At 38.8% G+C, this 20,659-nt stretch overlaps 1 protein-coding gene across 1 annotated transcript; it reads left to right on the plus strand.

Moving 5' to 3' along the window:
* The first annotated feature begins 728 nt into the window (after positions 1-728).
* RND1 (Rho family GTPase 1) lies at positions 729-8,102 on the plus strand. The gene is made up of 5 exons (XM_074270504.1): positions 729-957; positions 1,662-1,749; positions 4,752-4,861; positions 5,834-5,968; positions 6,577-8,102. The coding sequence occupies exons 1-5, from the start codon at positions 838-840 to the stop codon at positions 6,820-6,822; spliced, it is 699 nt and encodes a 232-aa protein (XP_074126605.1). The 5' UTR covers positions 729-837; the 3' UTR covers positions 6,823-8,102.
* Positions 8,103-20,659: the final 12,557 nt, after the last annotated feature.

Consider the following 20,659-nt stretch of genomic DNA (forward strand, 5'->3'; position numbering starts at 1 on the left):
AAGAATCGGACTTGGAAATTGTGTGCAATTAACCTGTGAAGGAAATCCAAAATGCAGGTAGATAAAATTAGAGGGATTGGAAATTCTGTGTAGTGGTTCATAGTCATCTCCCGGAGTTCTTTCCCTGGGTGTAGCTGGTTCAGTTCATTACTGCTCTGTTGGAACTGATTTGGCTCATCTCATTGTTGGAGAGGCCCACGTCCATCAGAATTGATCCTCATACAGTATTGTTGTTGAAGTATACAATGATCTCCTAGTCCTGCTCATTTCACTCAGCTTCAGTTCATGTAAGTCTCTCCAGGCCTTTCTGAAATCCTCCTGTTGGTCATTTCTTACAGAACAATCATATTTATGGCAGGTTTTTTAAGTCTCCTTCAGGACAAACCTCGTCCCTTCAAAAATCCAGTGTAACTTAACCCCAGCACTACTTAGCTGACAGCGAAGTCTAGCTCTGGTTCAGATTCCTCCCCTTTTCCTCCACTCCTACATAAATGATGCAAAAGGAAGCACCTGAATCCCCCTTACGGGGGCACCAGGCGACTGCAGCTTTAAGGGGGGAAAAGGACTGGGTGAGAAAAGGCTCTGACTCACCTCCCTCTACCATTGGCTGTTGGCAGGATGGGGAAGGGAGAAATCTCATTTCAGGGATTGGTTCTGAGGAGGGGCCACCTCCTTCCGTGATTGGCTGACCTGTCAGGATATAAAGTGGTCATACCAGCCTCTTCATCAGTTGGAGGGAGGGAGGGGAGTGGTTCAGGTCAAAATTAGAGTTCTTTCTTTTTTAAGGGTCGCCCTCTCCCTGTTTAAATCTGTGTCCCAGTGGAAGCCGAAGAGACCATGAAGGAGAGACGGGCCCCCCAGCCGGCTGTGGCCAGATGTAAGCTCGTCCTGGTAGGGGATGTGCAATGTGGGAAGACAGCGATGTTACAGGTGCTAGCTAAGGATTGCTACCCAGAGGTGAGCTGCCTAACGGAGAGAGCGCCCACCAACCCCTCCCTTCCTGGGCAGTCTGAACAGAACCCTTGTGCTTTCTGTCCCCGGCTGCGACCCACTTACCGCTGAGCTCTCGGGCCGAGCCTCTCCTGGGACCTGTCCAGCTTCTGTCATCCTGCAGGTCTCATCCTTGTGCTCTCTCATCAGCCCTCATTGCCCAGAGGAGCTTCTGCATTGCCTCTTTCGCGCCCCTTCTCCCTTCCCCACGGCCACCTAGTCTCTGGAAAGGAGTCCAAAGGAATTTTTTAAAATTTAAAAGTCTAGATTTTCCTCTTGCTTGAAACCCATTCCTGCCCTTGTAAGGTTTCTGATTGTGAGCCATTCCCCAACCAGCCTTCTGTAGTCCGATTTCTACTGTTCTCTTGTGCGGATCGTATGCAGACTGGAGTTGGGGAAAACAGAAATGGGCTCCCATCCTAAAAAAGGAAAATGGAATGAAAGAAAATGAGAATATTTGGTTATCTCTCTGGGAGAGGGGCTGTATCTTAGTTAGATTGAACAGTGTGCCTATTCACCTGGGATTCCCTTTCCTCCCATATCACCTGACATTATTACAGGAAGATGGTACACAGTGGCACTGCCCATAGAAGCTCAGCTGAAGGATTGGGAAGCGAAAGAGCCTTGGGGAAGGGTCTGATGGTGGCTTTCTTCCCTTTCTCATCCCACAGACTTATGTGCCTACTGTATTTGAGAATTATACAGCCTGTCTGGAGACAGAGGAACAAAGGGTAGAGCTCAGTCTCTGGGACACCTCAGGTAAGAATGCTGATTCCAGATGTTCTTCTGCCCTTATCTGTAGCAGCTGTTTTTTCTCTGTGAGTGAGGTTAGGGAATAGAGATAAAAAAAAGGATATTGGTTTTGGCTTTCTCTTGGCCAGAGAGGAAAAGTCATGCCAGTTGAATGGTCTTGGGAATGCAAAGTTGGCAAACCCCAGACAGTTCTAGGGCTGGCTGAAAATCAACTAATTGAAAGAGCCTGTGTTGATACTATATACCCCAGGCAGACTAGACATAGGTCAAGGATTGTAGCGTTTAGATATGACATTGACATTTCCCTTCTTCCCTCTTCCCCACCAAACTAAATAAAAGAATGGAGGCAGTTATAATTAAAAGAAAGGGAACTAATTTGTGGAGGTGGGGGCATAGGAATTAGATTGGGAGAAGCAGGTTGGCCATGTAACTGGGAGTGTGTGTGTGTGTGTGTGTGTGTGTGTGTGTGTGTGTGTGTGTGATATTTTGTATCTGGTTTATTCTTCACATATTTCCATTGCAAGGATAGCAGCAGTGACAGTATCAGAGCACCCCTACTGCAGCTCATGGATAAGAAGATGCATTATCTGGTGTTTGGGAGGATGAGGAAATGGTTTACATTTAATGTCCAGAGATCCTTTTTGAACAGTGTCTAGTGAAGGAGGAGGTGGCTCTAAAGATGTCACCCACCGAAGGGGGGACAAAAGCAGTCACCCTGTTTTCCCAGAATGTGGAGAAATGACGTCTTTGCAGCCCCATCACAGATTCTAAGAGCATCATAGATTCTCTGCGCTAGAAAAACCTTTGCTTTGCTTCTGACCATCCCAAATCTCTGAATGACTCAATGTCTGTTTCCTTTTTCCCAAACTGGGCCAAGGGCCACAATTAGGGATTAAAAACAAGGAAAAAGGGAGAAAAAAAATCTTTTTGCCTTTTTTTCCTTGTCCTTCCTCCTAAGTACTTTTTCAGGCTGAGTTCAAAGGGGAACTCTGTCAGACAGTCTCCTGTTACAGAAATATAATGCCCTATTCACCCAAAGCTCTATTGTATAGTCTCTTCTCAGGCGGTGATGAATAAATGGGAAAGGTGGCAGGTGGTCCAGATAGGGAGCTTGGCACTGTTGTATACTCCCTTTTGCCTACTCCCAGCTGACCTGAAATGCAGAGGGGCTGCAGGTCTGGGTTGTGCATCTTCAGCACCTCCTCTCACAACCCCTCCAGGATTTAGACTGCAGCTCCAGGTTCCATATACATAGAAGGGGAGAAATGGAGAAGAGGGATTTTCATCCTTTCCCCCAGGCCCCTGAAAAAAAAATTAGAATGCATCCCCCAATAGAACTTGAATTCCATCTCTCAGCTGGGTGTCCACGAGGAAGGAAAAGATAATATAGAGGGCTATAGGATAGAAATTGTCCATATTGAGAGGAAGGGGTTTAAAGCAAAGATCTGTGTTCTAGTGATTTACTTGTCAGATTTGGGTGGGGGTTCTGATTGAAGTCAAAATGGAGGTGTTGTTTTTAATCCCCTGCCCACACCTCCACCATTCCCTTTATATCATAATGTTCTTTCTTTCCCAGTGCTGCAATGATATGACCCTACTTCAAAGGGGGGCTGTGGTGCAGGGGAGAGAGTTGTCGTCTTTTCTCTCCTTTTCTCAGTTCCTGTCATAAGCTTGGATTCCCCCCAGTTTCCATGGTAATTGCGGGTGCAGAGAGAAAGGCTGCTTGCTATTCTCAGCACGGACTGTCTGGGTTCCAAAGCTGATGCAGTTCCTTTTCCTGGGGAGGAAATGGGTAGGCTGGTCTTGTCCCCAGCATTCTCCTGTATCAGACACCCGGGTTAACAACTAACCCCCTTGCTATAGGGCAACTTCTCTGCCATACACATCTGGGCTGCTATTGGCCTTAATATGTTTAATATATATCCTGGTGACTGATCTTATCTTTTTCCTGTGAAAGGATTTTAGAAGTTAGGGATAGAGATATTAGAGACTTGGGGCTCTCCCCTCCTTCTCTTTTACCCTTCATGCCACAACTTCCACAGTTTTGACCCCATGGTAAGGGATCTGGACCGCTTGTTATATAACCAATAGAGCCATTTCCTAAGAAGGCAGAGACTGGAACAGGAAGGAGGGAAGGAGAATGAGTAGCACTGAAAATTGGGTCCTTTACAATCCCTAACTAGGCTTGGTGACATGGTGTTGTATGAAGAAACTGGTTAAATTGTAGTACCAAATATATTGCTGAAGTGAAAGAAGCCTCAAATGGGGTCATCTCTCTCTCTCTCTCTCTCTCTCTCTCTCTCTCTCTCTCTCTCTGTCTGTCTGTCTGTCTGTCTCTCTCTCTTTCTCTCTGTCTGTCTGTCTGTCTGTCTCTCTCTCTCTCTCTGTCTCTCTGTCTCTCTGTCTCTCTGTCTCTCTGTCTCTCTCTCTCTCTGTCACTCTCTGTTTCTCTGTAACTGTTTCTGTCTCTGTCTCTGTCTCTCTGTCTCTCTCTCTCTGTCACTCTCTGTCTCTCTGTAACTGTTTCTCTCTGTCTCTCTCTGTCTCTCTGTCTCTGTCTCTGTCTTCTCTCTCTCTCTCTCTCTCTCTCTCTCTCTCTCTCTCTCTCTCTCTCTCTCTCTCTCTCTCTCTCTTTCTCTCTCTCCTTTCATCTCTTCTAGGTTCTATTGGATTTGGGGGACTATTGATCTTCTCTCATTCCTTTCACTCTTTCCTCCTGCTTCTTCCTTTACATTTTTATAAAGGACCAGCTTAACTGCTCTAGAAAGAAGACAAGGGGGAGGGGAAAATCGTGGCATATGGAGGCAAAGAAAATGTGTGCCTGAGATCCTCTCAATGTAAAGAGGGAAAGGATTTTTATTTATTTTTATTTTTTTGATATTCTACATAAAAGTAGACAGATCCTTTGTTCTGATGATGGTTATGATAGCAGTGGGAGAGACAGTGATAGCAATTCCCTGAGTACATTGACTCTTCTTCCCTTCCTCCCTTTCCTTTTCCACCATCAGGTTCTCCCTACTATGACAACGTCCGTCCACTCTGCTACAGCGATTCAGATGCAGTATTGCTGTGCTTTGACGTCAGCCGCCCTGAGACTCTTGACAGCGCACTCAAAAAGGTGAGATTCCAAAAATCCTGGGATATTAGAGTGGAAGGAACCTGAGAGATCTTTCAATGCAGCCTCCCCACACAAATACACTTTTTAAGATGAGGAAGGGAGGCCCAAATTAGTCAAGTTGCCTTGCCCAAGAAAGAAAGCTGAAATAAAAATCCAGTCTTCTGATTGTCAATTTAGTAGTCTTTCCATTATATTGTACTTTTCCCCTAGAGGTCTACCAAACTGATAATATTAGAGAGAGGGAATGGGGTAAGAGACTTTGGGAACTTCTCAGTAAGATCACAGAGTAAGCAATAAAATTATATTGATAGATAACATTTTGAAAGCATTTTCTTTTGAAGCTTGAAGCCAGGTAATCCAGGATCAAAAGAACCTGACTAACATAGAACTAATTTGTTATTGAATTGCTAACTTTTTTTTCCTTTTCTGAGGAAATACAGATTACTTATTCCCTATCAAGGTCCCTTGGAAACTTTGGGAACTGCTTGCTCCAACTTTAAGGTTCTTTTCTTGGGTGCTTGCTTTGGATCTTTTGACAAGACAGAGAAGGAAAGCTCCCTTTGAGAGAGATATCACTGAGATGAACTTTCTCTGATAGGAGCTACTGTACTTAAAAGGGTTATTCTTGGCTGCAGTTTTGCGACTGGGTCATAGGACCTTTATTTCCTGGTATTTTTGAATCAGGACCTTTTAAGATCTAAGAGCAGTAATTACAGCTGCCTTTTCCCCATTTCCCTATCCCTACTCCTCACTCTCCATTGCCTATTTTCTCCTGGAAACCAAATATGAGGAGGGCAGGGCTGTTGATGAACTTGGTGATATTAAAATTTCCATTAGCAATTCTCCTAGTTCTGCCTAATTCCTTGGTCTTCTCTTTTATGAAATTTCTACTTAGCATAATGCCCAGCAGATAGTAGGTGCTTAATAAATACATATTCCCTTCCCTTTTTCTCTTTGCCTACAATCCTTCAGTGGAAGATGGAGGTTCTAGATTACTGTCCCAGCACCCGGGTACTGCTCATTGGCTGTAAGACAGACTTAAGGACAGACCTGAGTACACTGATGGAACTGTCCCACCAGAAGCAGGCACCTATCTCCCATGAACAGGTGAGTGTAAGAGTGTGTGTGTGTGTGTGTGAGAGAGAGAGAGAGAGAGAGAGAGAGAGAGAGAGAGAGAGAGAGAGAGAGAGAGAGAGTGTGTGTGTGTGTGTGTGTGTGAGAGAGAGAGAGAGAGAGAGAGAGAGAGAGAGAGAGAGAGAGAGAGAGAGAGTGTGTGTGTGTGTGTGTGTGTGTGTGTGTGTGTAGGAGTTGGTTGTAGTAAGAGGGTTGCCAAGTATATGGGACTGCTGATAAGCAAGACACTTTGGCAACAGTGTGACAACCCCTCCCTGGAGTACTTTACCTGCTGCCTTTAGATGTAAATAGCAGAGATTTAGATATAAATAGCAGCTATTTAGAAGGTAGAAGGTAGTGGGATAGCTCCAGTCACTAATCAATCCCCCACATAGCAATAAACCTCTGTTTCATGTAAACAAACTTCACAAAGAAACAGTTGAGTTATTTTTTTTTTGATGTCAGAGAAGGAATCTGGATTGCTCTTTGTCCCCATTGGTCCTGAAGCAGGAAGAAGTTTAGGTTAAAGCCTCCCAGGATTGCTTCATGAAGGAAACAATATTGAACAACTTGGAGATGCTAGGATGTTCACCTCTCCACAGGGTTGTGCCACAGCCAAGCAACTAGGTGCTCAGATTTACCTGGAATGTTCAGCCTTCACTTCTGAAAAGAGTGTCCATAGCATCTTCCGGACAGCTTCGATGGTGTGCCTGAACAAAGGCAATCCTCTTCCACCCAAGAGCCCAGTGCGCAGCCTCTCCAAACGACTCCTGCATCTTCCCAGCAGATCTGAACTCATCTCTTCTACCTTCAAGAAGGAAAAAGCCAAAAGCTGTTCCATCATGTGAAGGGAAGGTCTGGGGGTGGGGGGATTGCCTCCCATTTCCTCCCACTTCCTCTCCTAGGAAGAGGAGGCATGGGGAGAGGGAGGATGAGACATTTTAGGACACCAGACATGAGTTTTTCAGATAGCCAAGGTGAGGGCTTAGAGGGATGGTACGGGCCCAGGACAAGGATCTGATACAGAGGGAGAATCATCACCCCCCCCAGGCCAGGAAATAGAGTTATGGAGGGGGCCAGTTTACTCCAGTGCCCCCTGCCCAGGGAGAAAGAAAAGTATAGGGGGTGCAGGAGGTACTCTGGCCTCATGGGCCCAGGCCCAGACGCCTCCATCTTCAGCATCTTCCATGCAGTGTTTCCATGCAAGTCTGGGAGGTAGATAAGGAAGGCCAGCTCCCTAGTTCCCCTACCAGGAGATAGCCAAGAGTGGGGATGCACAGAGTAGGCAGCAGAAGGGTCTGCTCTGGCAGCTTAGCTTGGGTACTTCCCAAATGAAGCCAGAAAGGCTATATTTAGTCAGAGCCATTGAGAAGGAAACTCATCTCTTTGCACAGCCCATGTCTCATATAGATGTGACATTAAACATCCATATGCTTCTCACCCAAGTCCCCAGGGTCCAAGGAAGAAGCCCTGACCCCCTTCTCCTGCCAGAGCATGAGGTGGAGGCATGCTACCAGGGGCAGGGGCAGGCGGGGGCACAAGTTTTCTCAGCCCTCTTCGAGGGCAGCACAAGTAGAATTTGTTTTAGAGACTTTTGTCTTTAGAGTTGGTGAGTTGAAGGGGAGGGATAGGGGAGTATATCAATCTGTTACATGTTCTGTGTTTAAAGAAAACTTATTAATGAAAAATATAACATGAAATCAGGCTCAGTTTTTCTGGTTACTTTCTTTCCCCTACATTGATTGACTTTTTAATAATCTCCCTATCCTCCTTGTTGTTTCTCTCAAATGGTTCTCTGAGAAAAAGGGAATAGTTGGTCTAGTACCCTTCCTCTAAATGGTTAGACTCTACCTAACTTAATCTTATTAGAAAATTCACTCATTCTTCCAAGAATTACTACACTAGTAGATGTCTGGTATTTTTTTTCCCTTTCAACTTTTTGGTATCCATTTCTCTCCCTCCTCATCTATACCAATGACTCCTTGGCTCCCTTCCCAGCTAAAATACACCTTCTACAAGAACTTTTTTCCAACTTCTCTTAATTCTAATGACCCCCTGTTGATTATTTCTCATTTATTCTGTACAAAGCTTATTTGTCATATTTGTTTGCCTATTGTTTCTCCCAGTAGATTGTAAGCTCCTTGAGGAAGACTATCCTTTGCCTTTTTTTTTTTTTTTTTTGCATCCAATAACTAATTCAATAAGCATTTAGTAAGTGTAATGTTCTGGTTAGCTTTCTGGAGATCCAGAGATAAAGTCCAAAAGTCTTTACTGTCTCCTTCACACTCTGTCTCCTTGCCTGGAGCTCGGTTAGCTTTCTGGAGGCCCTTCAGACGGGCTTTGGTCTCACTGGGGGAAGCAGGAGAGCCACCCTGAGGCAGATGAAGATGGAATATCTCTCTCCTGAAGTCTCCTTGAGTCTGAGAGCTTGAGCTCCAGCCTCCAGTCCTCTGGGGTTTTTTTTTTTTGAGTCTGTCTCTGGCTGAATTTGTCCCAGTTTATATGCTCTATTACAATTACATCATTACAGTACACTGAGTATAAAACAATCATTATATCACTAGGACAATCGTACTGAACTAGAGAACTCACATGCTAAACTAGATAACCATTGCATTATCAATTCCACTGCATTAACACCTTGTTTTAGGACTAAATCATACTGAGCCTTGAGTATATTTCTCCAAAGTTCCTGCCCTTTACAATTAAGTACCTACTATATGCCAGACACTATGTTAAGTCTTTGTCCAAGTATTTGCCTAGCATATAATATGTGTTTAATAAATATTTTTGACAGACTGACATAGGGATAACCCCACTGAGGATACTCTGTTCTTGGGGTTGTAGGACTGAAGCCACAGTCTGGCAATAATTGTAAAGATTAAAAACTTTAGTCTTAAACATTGGTTCTTAGTATAGATGAGGAATAAAATGAGTTGCAGTTCTGGTCTTGCCTGTTATAGGAATGGGGAGTTGCAGCCCTTTTCTATATTGACTTTATCTTAGTTGTCATAAAGCAGAAAACTTGACCATCCCTATGCACTAATACCATAGGAGATATTGGCATGTGGTTGCTTACTTTTACAATATTGAAGGGGGATGTATTTCTGCTGAGGATGACCAGCATCCCTCTGTTCTTAAATGATTATTTATTTCTATTTCCCCACAACAAGCATGTTTCTGCACTATCCAGTATGGACCATTAAAGAGAATACTGCTTTTTCTCTTCTCCTTGTCCCCATCCTGCCTGTCTTGTTATCCACCTCCTTTGGGCTGCCTCCCTTGGTCCTATCATCCAATAGCACAATCTTCAAGCTCTTATTGCCTTCCAAGTCCATGGGCCTTGGCTGGCTTTGGTCTTATTATCCCACAGGTATGAAGTCTGACCAAATTTTATCCTAAGAAAGAGGCCTTTTACTGGTTCACTAGAATAATTGTACTGTTATGGAAGCTCTTTAGGCTACAGGGTTGTGAAAAGAATGAAATAAGGAATGAAAGAATAATCTAATGAGCTAGGTCACATGCCAAGTTACTTTGGACTAAGGGTGGGGTGGAGGCCTATGGTTGGGCTGAATTGGATTCTAGATAGTTTGGTATATAGAAATTTTGTGCAAATGGGGTTCAAAATAGTTTAAGGGCACTCAATAGATGAAAAGGATGGGAGTGCAAATGCTTAGCTCAGCTTTGGCTCTATGGTGCAGTTCATCAGTATGATTATGGCCCTGGTTTTGGTGCTATTGTAGCTTTACTATACTTAGAAGGGGTGAATACCTGTCATGAAGTTGTCAGCTTGATTTTATTTCTATCCTCAGAGGAGTTGACTGTCCTTGGGTGGTTTGGGCTGTCCAGCAAATGCCTTCAAAGAAAAATAAGACCCCTCGAAGGCATGAATGCATAATGAAAGAAAACTTGGTTCAACCCTGACTCAGCAGTTAAATAACTGTGATCATGGGTAAATCCTTAATACAGTATCTTTTTTTTTTTTTTTTTTTTTTTTTTTTTTTTTTTTAAGCTAGAAAGATCTCAGGAATTATTTAGGCCCAACACTCTCATTTTAGTGATAAGGTAACTGGGGTCCTCTTTGTTTAAGTACTTGTTCAAGGTCACACAAAATAGTGTCAGAAGCAGAATTTAAACCTAAGTTCCATTACAGAATAAGCACTCTTTCCACAGTGCTAGCTGGAACTTATTTTAGAATGTGGGTGCAATTGCTGTTCAAGGATTTGATAGCAAAAGCACCTTACTTTGTTTGAAGTATTATTATGATTTTGAGAGAAGGTAAAATTATCAGGCTTCTCAATTTTTCTGTCCCTCTGCCTTAATCAATTTTCTGTAAAATTAAAGTTCCCTGAGGCCAAAAATTCCCTTGTTAGGTTTTTGTTTTTTGCTGTTGTTTTCCTAGTATCTAGTGTATGCTACATATAAGTATAAATTTATTTTTTAATTGAAGGAACTATGAAATGTTATAATTGTTATATCTGTGCAAAAAAAGGACACTAACCAAAGCTGACTGCTATTTCTCTATATCCAGAAGAATGTATTTAAGTACTTTAATCTTGGAACCTTCTCTTTTTGCTTTGAGTTGCTGTTCCCTAAATTGCAGTAGTAGAAGTCAAGTTCCCATCCTCAGGGAGTTTACATACTAGGAAGAAAAAACCTCCACCACAACACAAATAGTTAGAAATTAAATTTTATAAATGCTAAAGAAATAGAAAAAACAAAAATTTTTTCTTAAGAGGGAAAGAGTAGACTTTTAGAGTTAAAATACAAAATGATACATATATTTTTGACATCACTTCCTTAGTTTAAGAACATGAAAAACATATTTGTTATTATTTTGTTTATGACATTATTTCATATAATAGATTTAAAGGTATTCAGATAATCCCAAATTTTTATAATTTATTTGTTTTGGATTTTTTTCTTCTAAAAGTTCTACTTCAATAATTCATTGTGGTCTGGAAGTGATCCTTGCTATCAGCAAAGTATAAACTCTGGATAAGTCTACCATCCTGGAATGTCTAGGTCTTCCATGTGAGTATTTATTTAGCCTACACCAATAGGCTCTTTGGCCATGGCAACCAAAGGAAGAAAGGAAATTTCTTCTGATTCTATAGTGACTGATGAAATATCAGAACAAAAGGACAGAGAATGCTAAGTTTCATATAGTTATAGACTCTATACGTGAGATTGCTGTTATGGCCAATGAATTGATATGCTATTTAAAGAACTAAACCATCTATACTGCTATTCTCTAAATGAATGGCCAAAAAAAAAAAAAAAAAGAAAGTTCTGGCTAAATGGAAGTATGGCTCACAGATTCTCCTAGAATAGCCAAAATATTATGACTGTTAGTGGCAACACAATCATGAAAACGTTAAGGGATCCTTTTAAAATTTTCTCAGAACAAGGAAGATACAAGAATGGAAAAAGAAAGGCTCACTGACATAATTTCCTCCAAATAATCAATAAAAAAGAATATTCACAACTGTTGACCCAAATGCCTGTTTCCTGATCTTCATAAGATCTATACAAGAATGATACACAGAATAGATATCAAAGGTGTCCTTAAAGAAAATGAAGTGAATTAAGCTTCCCAAACAATTTTACATACAATCTTTACAGATGGCCTGAAAGTTACAAAGAATGTAAGGTCATGATACCAAAACAACAATGGATTTGGCAAAGAAAAATGCAGTCTTAAATTGTGGAAATGTTTTAGGATGCAAATATTCATTCCTTAAACTTTTACAAATCAAATGTATTTTTTAAAGCTCTAATGTTTACTATATGATGATTACATTTCTTAAACAAAAAAAGTACCAAGCAAATATGGGTTCCAGAGATGTTATCCAAGTTAAATGTGCATTTTATATATGTTACATTTCAATTAAGTTATTAAACTTACACAAATGCCTTTCTTCCTTTATATACCTATGTATGTTGTACAGCTTTGATGTATTAATATCTCAATGGAACTAAAAACTAGAGTTGATTGATTTCCAAGTAGGATTATTTTTAAAAGGATTACTATAAATATTTATTTTACTGAAGATTTCTAAACTATTATCCAATTCAGAAAATACCAATTTATACTTTACAGCTATATAAAACAAGCAACCCATTATAAGTAACAATAAAATTTCAAACATTTAAATTGAATAAACTCCTAAAATATTCTAGATAGATTTCCCCTTTTTACTATAATAAAAGGAAAGTAATTCATAAAATAAATTTTCTTATTTTAGTTATTGTTAGTCATATTCAGTGAAGAAAGTGAACAGCAAAGGTTTTTCTCACTGAGATGAGAGTGGAGAACAGTCCAGCACAAATGGCCAAAGCAAGACAGAAAGAGGCCAAGCCCCAGCTAACCAGAGCCTTTGGGGACAACTGAATCAATAGAGACTTCTGGAACTCTTAGCCCACAGTTGGTAAGGGGATCAGACAACTGACCAAAAGGGCAGACTCTGCTAGAAACTTTGCTGGCACTGGGTGTAGGACTCCATTGCAGTAATCAAATGGGGACATAGGTCTCAGAACTGAGTCCCATTGTGAGGAGGAACATCAGCACACTTAAGAGTATGTAGCCACAGAAGTGGGAATCCTAGTCACAGGTCCTATGGTTGCTCACAAACCAGAGCCCAGGCCATGAGAGCAGTAACCACACCTCTCCCTAAATCATATCACCTTGGAAGAACTAAACACTTGCAGGTTCCCAGAATTAACTTTGAAAACAGCAATGCAAAAAACCTGAAGCTTGGAATAGTTCCTCTGACACCAAAAGAGCAAAATCCAACTTTAAAATAAAATTAAAGTCAAGAAATATGTTGAGAAAATGAGCATCATCATCCTCATCATCATAATAATAATTTGACCACAGAAAGTTACTATGGTGATAGGAAAATCAAAATACAAACTCAGAAGAGGACAACAATATCAAAATAACTAAATGTGAAGCCTCAAAGAACAATGTAAACTGGTATTAGATCTAAAAAGAATTCCTAGAAGAGCGCAAAAAAGATTTTTTAAAATTAAATAAGAGAGAGAGAAGAAAAATTGAGAAAAGAAATGGGTGATGCAAAAATATCATGATAACTGTGGAAATATGCATAGAAGAATTGTACATGTTTAATATATATATTGGATTAGTTACCATCTAAGGGAAAGGATGCTGGGAAGTAAGGGAGAAAAAAATTTGGAACAACAGGTTTTGCAAGAGTGAATGTTGAAAACTAACTGCATATATTTTGAAAATAAAAAGTTTTTTAAAAAATAAAAATAATTACTATACAAAAAAAAGGAAATCATGAAAAAGAGGCAACAGCTTGGTAAAGGAAGCACAAAAATGGAAAAAGGTATATTAAAAAGTCACCCTTATAAAAAGTGTCTTGGTTAAATGGAAAAGGAAATACAAAAGTTCAGTAAAGAAAATAATTCCTTAAAAATTAGGATTGGGCAAATGGAAACTAATGATTTTATGAGATATCAAGAAACAATAAAACAAAATCAAAAAAAAGGAAAAAAGGAAAGAAAATATGAAATATCTCATTGGAAAAATGACTGAGCTGGAAATAGATACAATAAGGTAATTTAAAGATTATTGGACTATCTGAAAGCCATGATCATAAAAAGAGCCTAGACATCGCATTTCAAGAAATTATTAAGGAAACTTCACTGATAGTCTAGAACCAGAGAGTAAAATATTTATAGCCAAATGCCAGCAGTTCTTTTTGTAGTGGACAAGAATTGGAAATTGAGCTGTCCATCAATTGGGAAATGACTGAACAAGTTGTGGTGTATGATTATAATGGAATATCAGAAATGATGGGCAGAATGATTTTTAAAAAGCCAAAAACCTGGACTCACATGAACTGATGATCCAAAGTGAAATAAGTAGAACCAGAAAAATATTGCACATAATAGGAGTATTATAATAGGATGACCAACTATTCTTAGAAATAATAATCCAAGACAATTCCAAATAATTTAAGATTTAAAAAACAACCTATCCATTTGCACAGAAAGTAATGAAGGAACCTGAATGAAGATTGAAATATACTTTTTTCCCCCTGAAGCAATTGGGGTTAAGTGACTTGCCTGGGGTCATAAAGCTAGGAAGTGTTAAGTGTCTGAGGTCACATTTGAACTAAAGTCTTGTTGACTTCAGGGATGGTGCTCTATCCACTTCGTCACCTAGTATAAGTATATATATAAGTATGAAGTATACATATACATATATATATATGTATGAAGTATACTTAAACAAACAAATAAAAAACCAACTTTTTAATTTCCTTGGCTTTGTTGGATTTTATCTGTTTTCTTTTACAACATGATAAATATGGAAATATGCTTTGCATACCTGCACAAGTATAATGTATATTAAATTGCTAGCCTTCTCAATGAAGAGGGAAGAAAGCAAGGAGAGAATTTGAAACTAAATTTTTAAAAAAATAAATGTCAAAAATTGTTTTTACATGCAATTGAGGGAAAAATTAAGTATTTTAAAAAACTATTTATAATAGCTCTTTTTGTTATAGCAAAGAAATGAAAACACATGTATGTCCATTAACTGAGCAATGGATAAACAACATATGGTATATAATTTTTTTAAATGTAAGTTTTTAATGAACAAAAATTATTTTCTCCCTCCCATTCCTTCCTACTATTTAAAAAAGAAATAGAAAAACAAAAATTTTGTAATAAATGTGCTTAACCAAGAAAAACAAATACTTATATTGGTCATGTTCCTTCCCCTCCCCCCTTCCAATTGCATCTCATTCCATACTCTGAGTTCACATTACCTCTCTATCAATGGTAGTTGAATAGCATGCTTCATCACTGATCCATAGGAATCATGATTAGTTGTATTTGTCTGAGTTCTTAGATCTTTTTTTAAAAATACATTTTAAATTTTTAAAAATAATTATTTCCCATTATATTTTTTAAAAATTAAACATTGATTTTTTTTTTTTTTAATTTGAGTTCCAAACCCTCCCACCTCTTGAGGGATTGAATTGAGAGAACTAAAATAGCAAGTGGTATTGGAAATTGAATGAACCAAATTATTTTGTGACTCACTTCTGGAGCTAGTTTAGTTTCCTTTCTATTCAATTATGTGTCTGGTCTAACTTCTGTCTTGTAAGAAAACCATTCAATTGTGGGAATTGAGAGAAAAACTTACTATATTGTTTGAACCTAACAGTGTGTAGCTGAGAAGCTGGAAGCTACTTACTTTTTAGAGAGCCTCAACTAAAGACCGAGGTTATGCTGACAAGAGACCTTATTAGATCCTAAGATTGATTCAAGGAGTTATATATCTCAAACAACCCATATGTCTTATCTGAAAACTGGCTCTGTAATGTTCAATCAATTTTTTTTTTGGTTGTTTAGACACTTGGAGAGAGTAGGACACCTTTTTTTCCCCCCTTCTCATTTCAGGGAATTGCTCACTCTCTTTCTCAATTTGAAAAGTCTCTAATCTTTCCTCTAATTTGAGATAAATTGAAATGCTTGTTAACTCAACTTTCTGTTTCTTCAGTCATTTCATGTATTATCTGCCACATGAGAATACAAGCAGTGACATTGCTGTGAAATCATGCAAAACATATTTCCACATAAGGTATGTTGCAAAAGAAAAAACATACACACACAAAACAACATGCTGCAATATAAATTTAGAGTTCATCTATGCTTTCTGTAGGTGATATTAACATTTTTCATTATGCATCTTTTGGAATTCTCTTGGATCATTGTTTTGATCAGAGCAACTGAGTCTTTCATAGTTGATCATCATTATACTATTTCTGTTATTGTATATAACAATATATATTCCTAGTTCCTCTCACTTCAGTTCATATAAGACTTCTAGTTTTTCTGAAACCATTCCATTTGTCAGATCTTGTAGTACAAGTAGTATTCCATTATAATCATAGACCACAACTTATTCAACCATTCCTCAATTGATGGGAATTCCCTCAAATTTCTAATTTTTTGCCATTAGTAAAAAAAATACTGCTATAATTTTGTGTCTATAAATAGGTGCTTTTCCCATTTCTTCGGGCACTTTGGGATACAATCCTAATAGTGATATTGCTGAGTCAAAGATTATGCACTGTTTTTATAGCTCTTTGAGCATAGTTCTAAATTGCTCTCCAAATTAAGTTGGATCAGTTCATGGGGAATTCTTATATTTTTCATTTTTTTTTTTTGGTCTTTACTATAATATAAAGTAATACAATGGAATAGAATTTTGTGATAAGAAATGAGGAAAAATGTGACAAATTTGCAGGCGTGAATTTGTTTGACTTGGTTTCACGAGGGGAGCGTTTCTCTTTTAGTAGAAGGACACACACACAAAAAAGAAATAAGAATTAATGAAACAAAAAATAAACAAAAGACAACAGAAGGAAGTTCATAAGGTAAAAATAGGCAGTTATTTTGTTACTATTGATGTTAAACTTAATATACTCTTTCAAAAACCAAATTGGTCATAATAAAGTTCATAGTTCCATATCTAAAAATAAACAAGCAGGCCAACTCTGGGGTGAGATGAAACTGTGAGCTGTGAGAAAAAAAAGTTCACTCTTCATTTTCTTTGTCCTTCTTCCTTAGAGCAGCAAAGGAGAGAAGGAAATTGGAAATTGTGTCTTGCAGCAAAAGCACATAACTTTAGGACATCCTACTATCAGCAGAGAGCAAGCATTAGGAGTCCCCTGGGGAGTTGAGCTGAGCAGCTAGAGGAATTGAGAATCTAGCCATTGCATCCTTGATCCTACTGCTCAAGAGACAAAAGATCTCAAAGCATAAGACCCATCTGATCTGTGGGCTCCAATTCTTTCTGAAAATGCACAGTAGTGCACTAGGTCAGATTTTCAGCTGAGTTTATACAATAAAGCAGCATATTGTGGAGACTGAAACCAAGGTTAATGGGGGCATTGCAAAGGACATCAATAGCCCAACAGCACTGCAGTACTGGAATCATTAGTCGCCCCTCTCCCATGCACCTGGGTGTGATAGAGTAAGTAAATTTGAATTCCAGTGTTTCCATAATGTCCATTATCTGTAGTTCAGTACTTGCTTCTTATTAGGCACATAAGTACTTACTTGATTTAGTTTTTAAAGAATTTTCTCACTCCAAGTGCTCTCCTTCCTAACTCTGAAAAATACAAATGAATGAATATTGCCTGCTATATAATACTGCCACAGGGGATCCAACCTGCAAGTTGAATTGCAGTCAGAGTCTGGAGATGTAGCATTTTGTGGAATCATCTAATACTTATTTTGAATTTGCATATGCAGGAGCCCACTGGAAAGATTCTTATCTGAAATCTCCCTCTTAGACTCTAGTTATCAGATTACAGGAATATACTGTAGAATCAATTTTTTTTTGCTTTCTTTGGGTTTTTTTTTTGGTTTTGGTTTTTGATGTCTTTCCTTTACAAGTCGAACGAATTGCTTTGAAAAAAATTAAACTGAGTCCCACAAGACTTTCCTTTTTGGAATTCCCATTTGTGGTTACCTCAGTTGCATCTAGGCCCAGCTCCAGTAAAGCTTTACTTCCTCCTGCCATTTGCTTCATCAGTTGAAATGCTGTCATGCATGTACCCTTTGTCCCACCACCTCTCTTTCCAATTATGGAACCATATTCAAATCAATTCTATCATTGTTCCTGGTAAAAGTGTGCCAATATATCACTATGGCTTTGCTCATCAGCCCTGTTTTCCAATTCAACAAATCCCTCCATTACCACCACTCCCCTATATGTGGCAGTCTCATCTATTAGAATGTAAGCTCCTTGAGAGAAGGGAAGAAAATTCTTGTCTTTATCCTTGTATATACATCTTCAGCACAATTCTAGGCATGTAGTACACTCTTAATTTACATCTTTTCTTTTATTTATTCTTATATGTTGAAATCTGTTTTATTATTGTGTTCATTATAAGTATAGAAGCTGATATAAAAAGGAATGTTGAACTCATAGACTAGTAGTACCTACAAATATACCTAGGACACTCTGTGGGGCTTACTAACATTAATTTAGTTTTTAATAAAATTTTAAACAGATATGGACATCTTGCTCTGTTGTGGTATCAATGTAGATAATTTTTCTAAGATCTTTATGGACTGCAGCTCCTGAGGATAAGATTTGCCTCATAACCTAAAAACCCAAGAAATCAGCACTAAATATTTCATTCCTTTTCTGAAGCCCCACCCAACTTTGGGACTTTTGGGGATTTGATTGCTTTCCTTCCTTCCTTCCTTCCTTCCTTCCTTCCTTCCTTCCTTCTTTCCTTCCTTCGTTCCTGCTTTCCTTCCTTCCTTCCTTCCTTCTTTCTTTCTTTCTTTCTTTCTTTCTTTCTTTCTTTCTTTCTTTCTTTCTTTCTTTCTTTCTTTCTTTCTTTCTTTCTTTCTTTCTTTCTTTCTTTCTTTCTCTCTTTCTTTCTTTCTTTCTTTCTTTCTTTCTTTCTTTCTTTCTCTCTCTCTTTCTTTCTTTCTTTCTTTCTCTCTTTCTCTCTTTCTTTCTTTCTTTCTTTCTTTCTTTCTTTCTTTCTTTCTCTTTCTCTCTTTCTTTCTTTCTCTTTCTTTCTTTCTTTCTTTCTTTCTTTCTTTCTTTCTTTCTTTCTTTCTTTCTTTCTTTCTTTCTTTCTTTCTTTCTTTCTTTCTTTCTTTCTTTCTTTCTTTCTTTCTTTCTTTCTTTCTTTCTTTCTTTTTCTTTCTCCAGACTTCTGTCCTGCTATGAGGTAAGTTTACACCTCCATTGGAAATGCCCTATACTTTTGCAGAAATTCACTGAAGAAATTTTTACAATAGCATCCCCCAGATAAAAGGAAAATGGATTCCTAACAGGTGACAGATTTATTTTAACAAACTTTGGGTAGATCTTAGGAAACTGGCTCCTTGAAAACTCACTTCTCTTTTTCTTGGGACATCTGAATAAGCTTTAGTCAGCTATAATAGCAGGCTTTACTTTCTCTTTTAAGCATCTATTTTAACTTTTTTTCCCCACTAACCCAGTCAATTAAATGTCAAAAAGATACCAAATGTCCTAAATAAAAAACTTTCTATCTATAAACTAAAATCATAAAGATAATCACATCATAGAACAATCTCAAAAGGCAACTTTATTACAACTTAACATCTTTGAGACTATTTTTCCTCAGTAGTAAAACAGAAGATACCTGTAGTATCTGCCTCTAAGGGCTATCACAAGGATCAAATGAGTGTTTGTAGAAGTTTTCATTTAATTTAATAGCAGCTCAGGAATTAATGTCTTAAAGTAATAACATGTGGGTGTAGGAGAAAAGGTGCTGTGCTTCAGAGAAACTCCAAGGAGTGCAGCTCCAGAGTATGAGAATGAACAGGGGCAAGGAACATTATCTCCAACTTCCAGAACCCATTCCTTCCTTTAATTTCCTTTGCCCTAAATTGTAACTTTTCCAATTGTTCTTCCTCTTTTCCTTGGCTTTAGGGGTTCATATTTTCAAACCTACAAGATTCTTTAATGTACTAATTAAATAATTTTCTCTGCCTTTTTCCCCTCTTGTCCCTGTCTGTCTCCTGCTCAGCTTGTAGTGTTCTCTGGTTCGGTTTTCTGGGGGTCTCTGGAGCAGCCTTCATTTCAGTTCAGTAATCACCACAAGAACAGCCAGGTGTTAAAGTCCAAGTCCTTTATTATCTCCTTCCTGGGGCTGGGCAGCTTTCTGGAGAGACTTTCAGACCTGCCTTGGTCTCAGTGGGGGAAGTGCAGGAGGCCAGGCCAGCCACCAGGAGCCTGACTGAAGGTGAAATGAATCTCTGTCTCCTTGGCTCAGAGAGCTTCTAGTTCGCTTGTCTTCTGTGGCTCTAAGTCCCTGCTTATATGCTCCATACTGAGTATAAACCAATCATTATATCTCTAGGAAACCATTATTTGTTGTAGGATTAATTCAATAACCATTGTTTCATCGATTCCACTTAGTACCTTGTAAGCATCCTTGCTTCAAGTTCAGAGTTCTAGCCCATAACAATTACTAATGTGAATCAATCCTAGAACTGAAAAGTTCAAAGGGACCTCATTGACCAAAGCATATGCAAAAGATATAGCTATATTTGTGGAGAACTATCACATATACATATATGTGGGTATATGTGTGTTATGTGTTGACAAGATGGAGATCTCTTAAGACAGTTATGAAAATCGAGTAAGGCTTCATCTACCTCTGAGGTGGAGTAGGCCTGAAGATCTACATTGATTCAAGGGCATACCTAAGTCCCCTTCCTGCTATCCTCCCATGACATCAGTTTCTCCCTACTTCATCAAATATGGGTAACTATGTACTTATTGGCCAGTTCAATTTCCTGGGTAGTTCCCTCATTTAGAATGTAAGACCCTCAGCCAATGAGGATGATGGTCAGTGGTGGGAGGGGTGTTTGCCTTTGGGACTATTTAAAGTGTCAAACCTGTCCCAGAAGGGGCCTCCTCCTTTCCAGACTGGAGAGAGGCCTGCCTCTTGGGAGAATGTACAATACACTTTTGCTTTGCTCCTAGAGATCTCTCCAGCTTTTTATTAGATGGTGACCCCTCACCCTTCTGAGCCACACATGTATGCGTGTATTTTGTGGAGAACTATTTAAAGGGATGAAGATGTGTTTGTACAGAAATAAACAGTACTTTGGGAGAGCTGAAAATACCCAGAAGGTTTA

The sequence above is a fragment of the Sminthopsis crassicaudata genome, chromosome 5, assembly GCF_048593235.1.
Source record: "Sminthopsis crassicaudata isolate SCR6 chromosome 5, ASM4859323v1, whole genome shotgun sequence".
Lineage (NCBI taxonomy): Eukaryota > Metazoa > Chordata > Mammalia > Dasyuromorphia > Dasyuridae > Sminthopsis > Sminthopsis crassicaudata.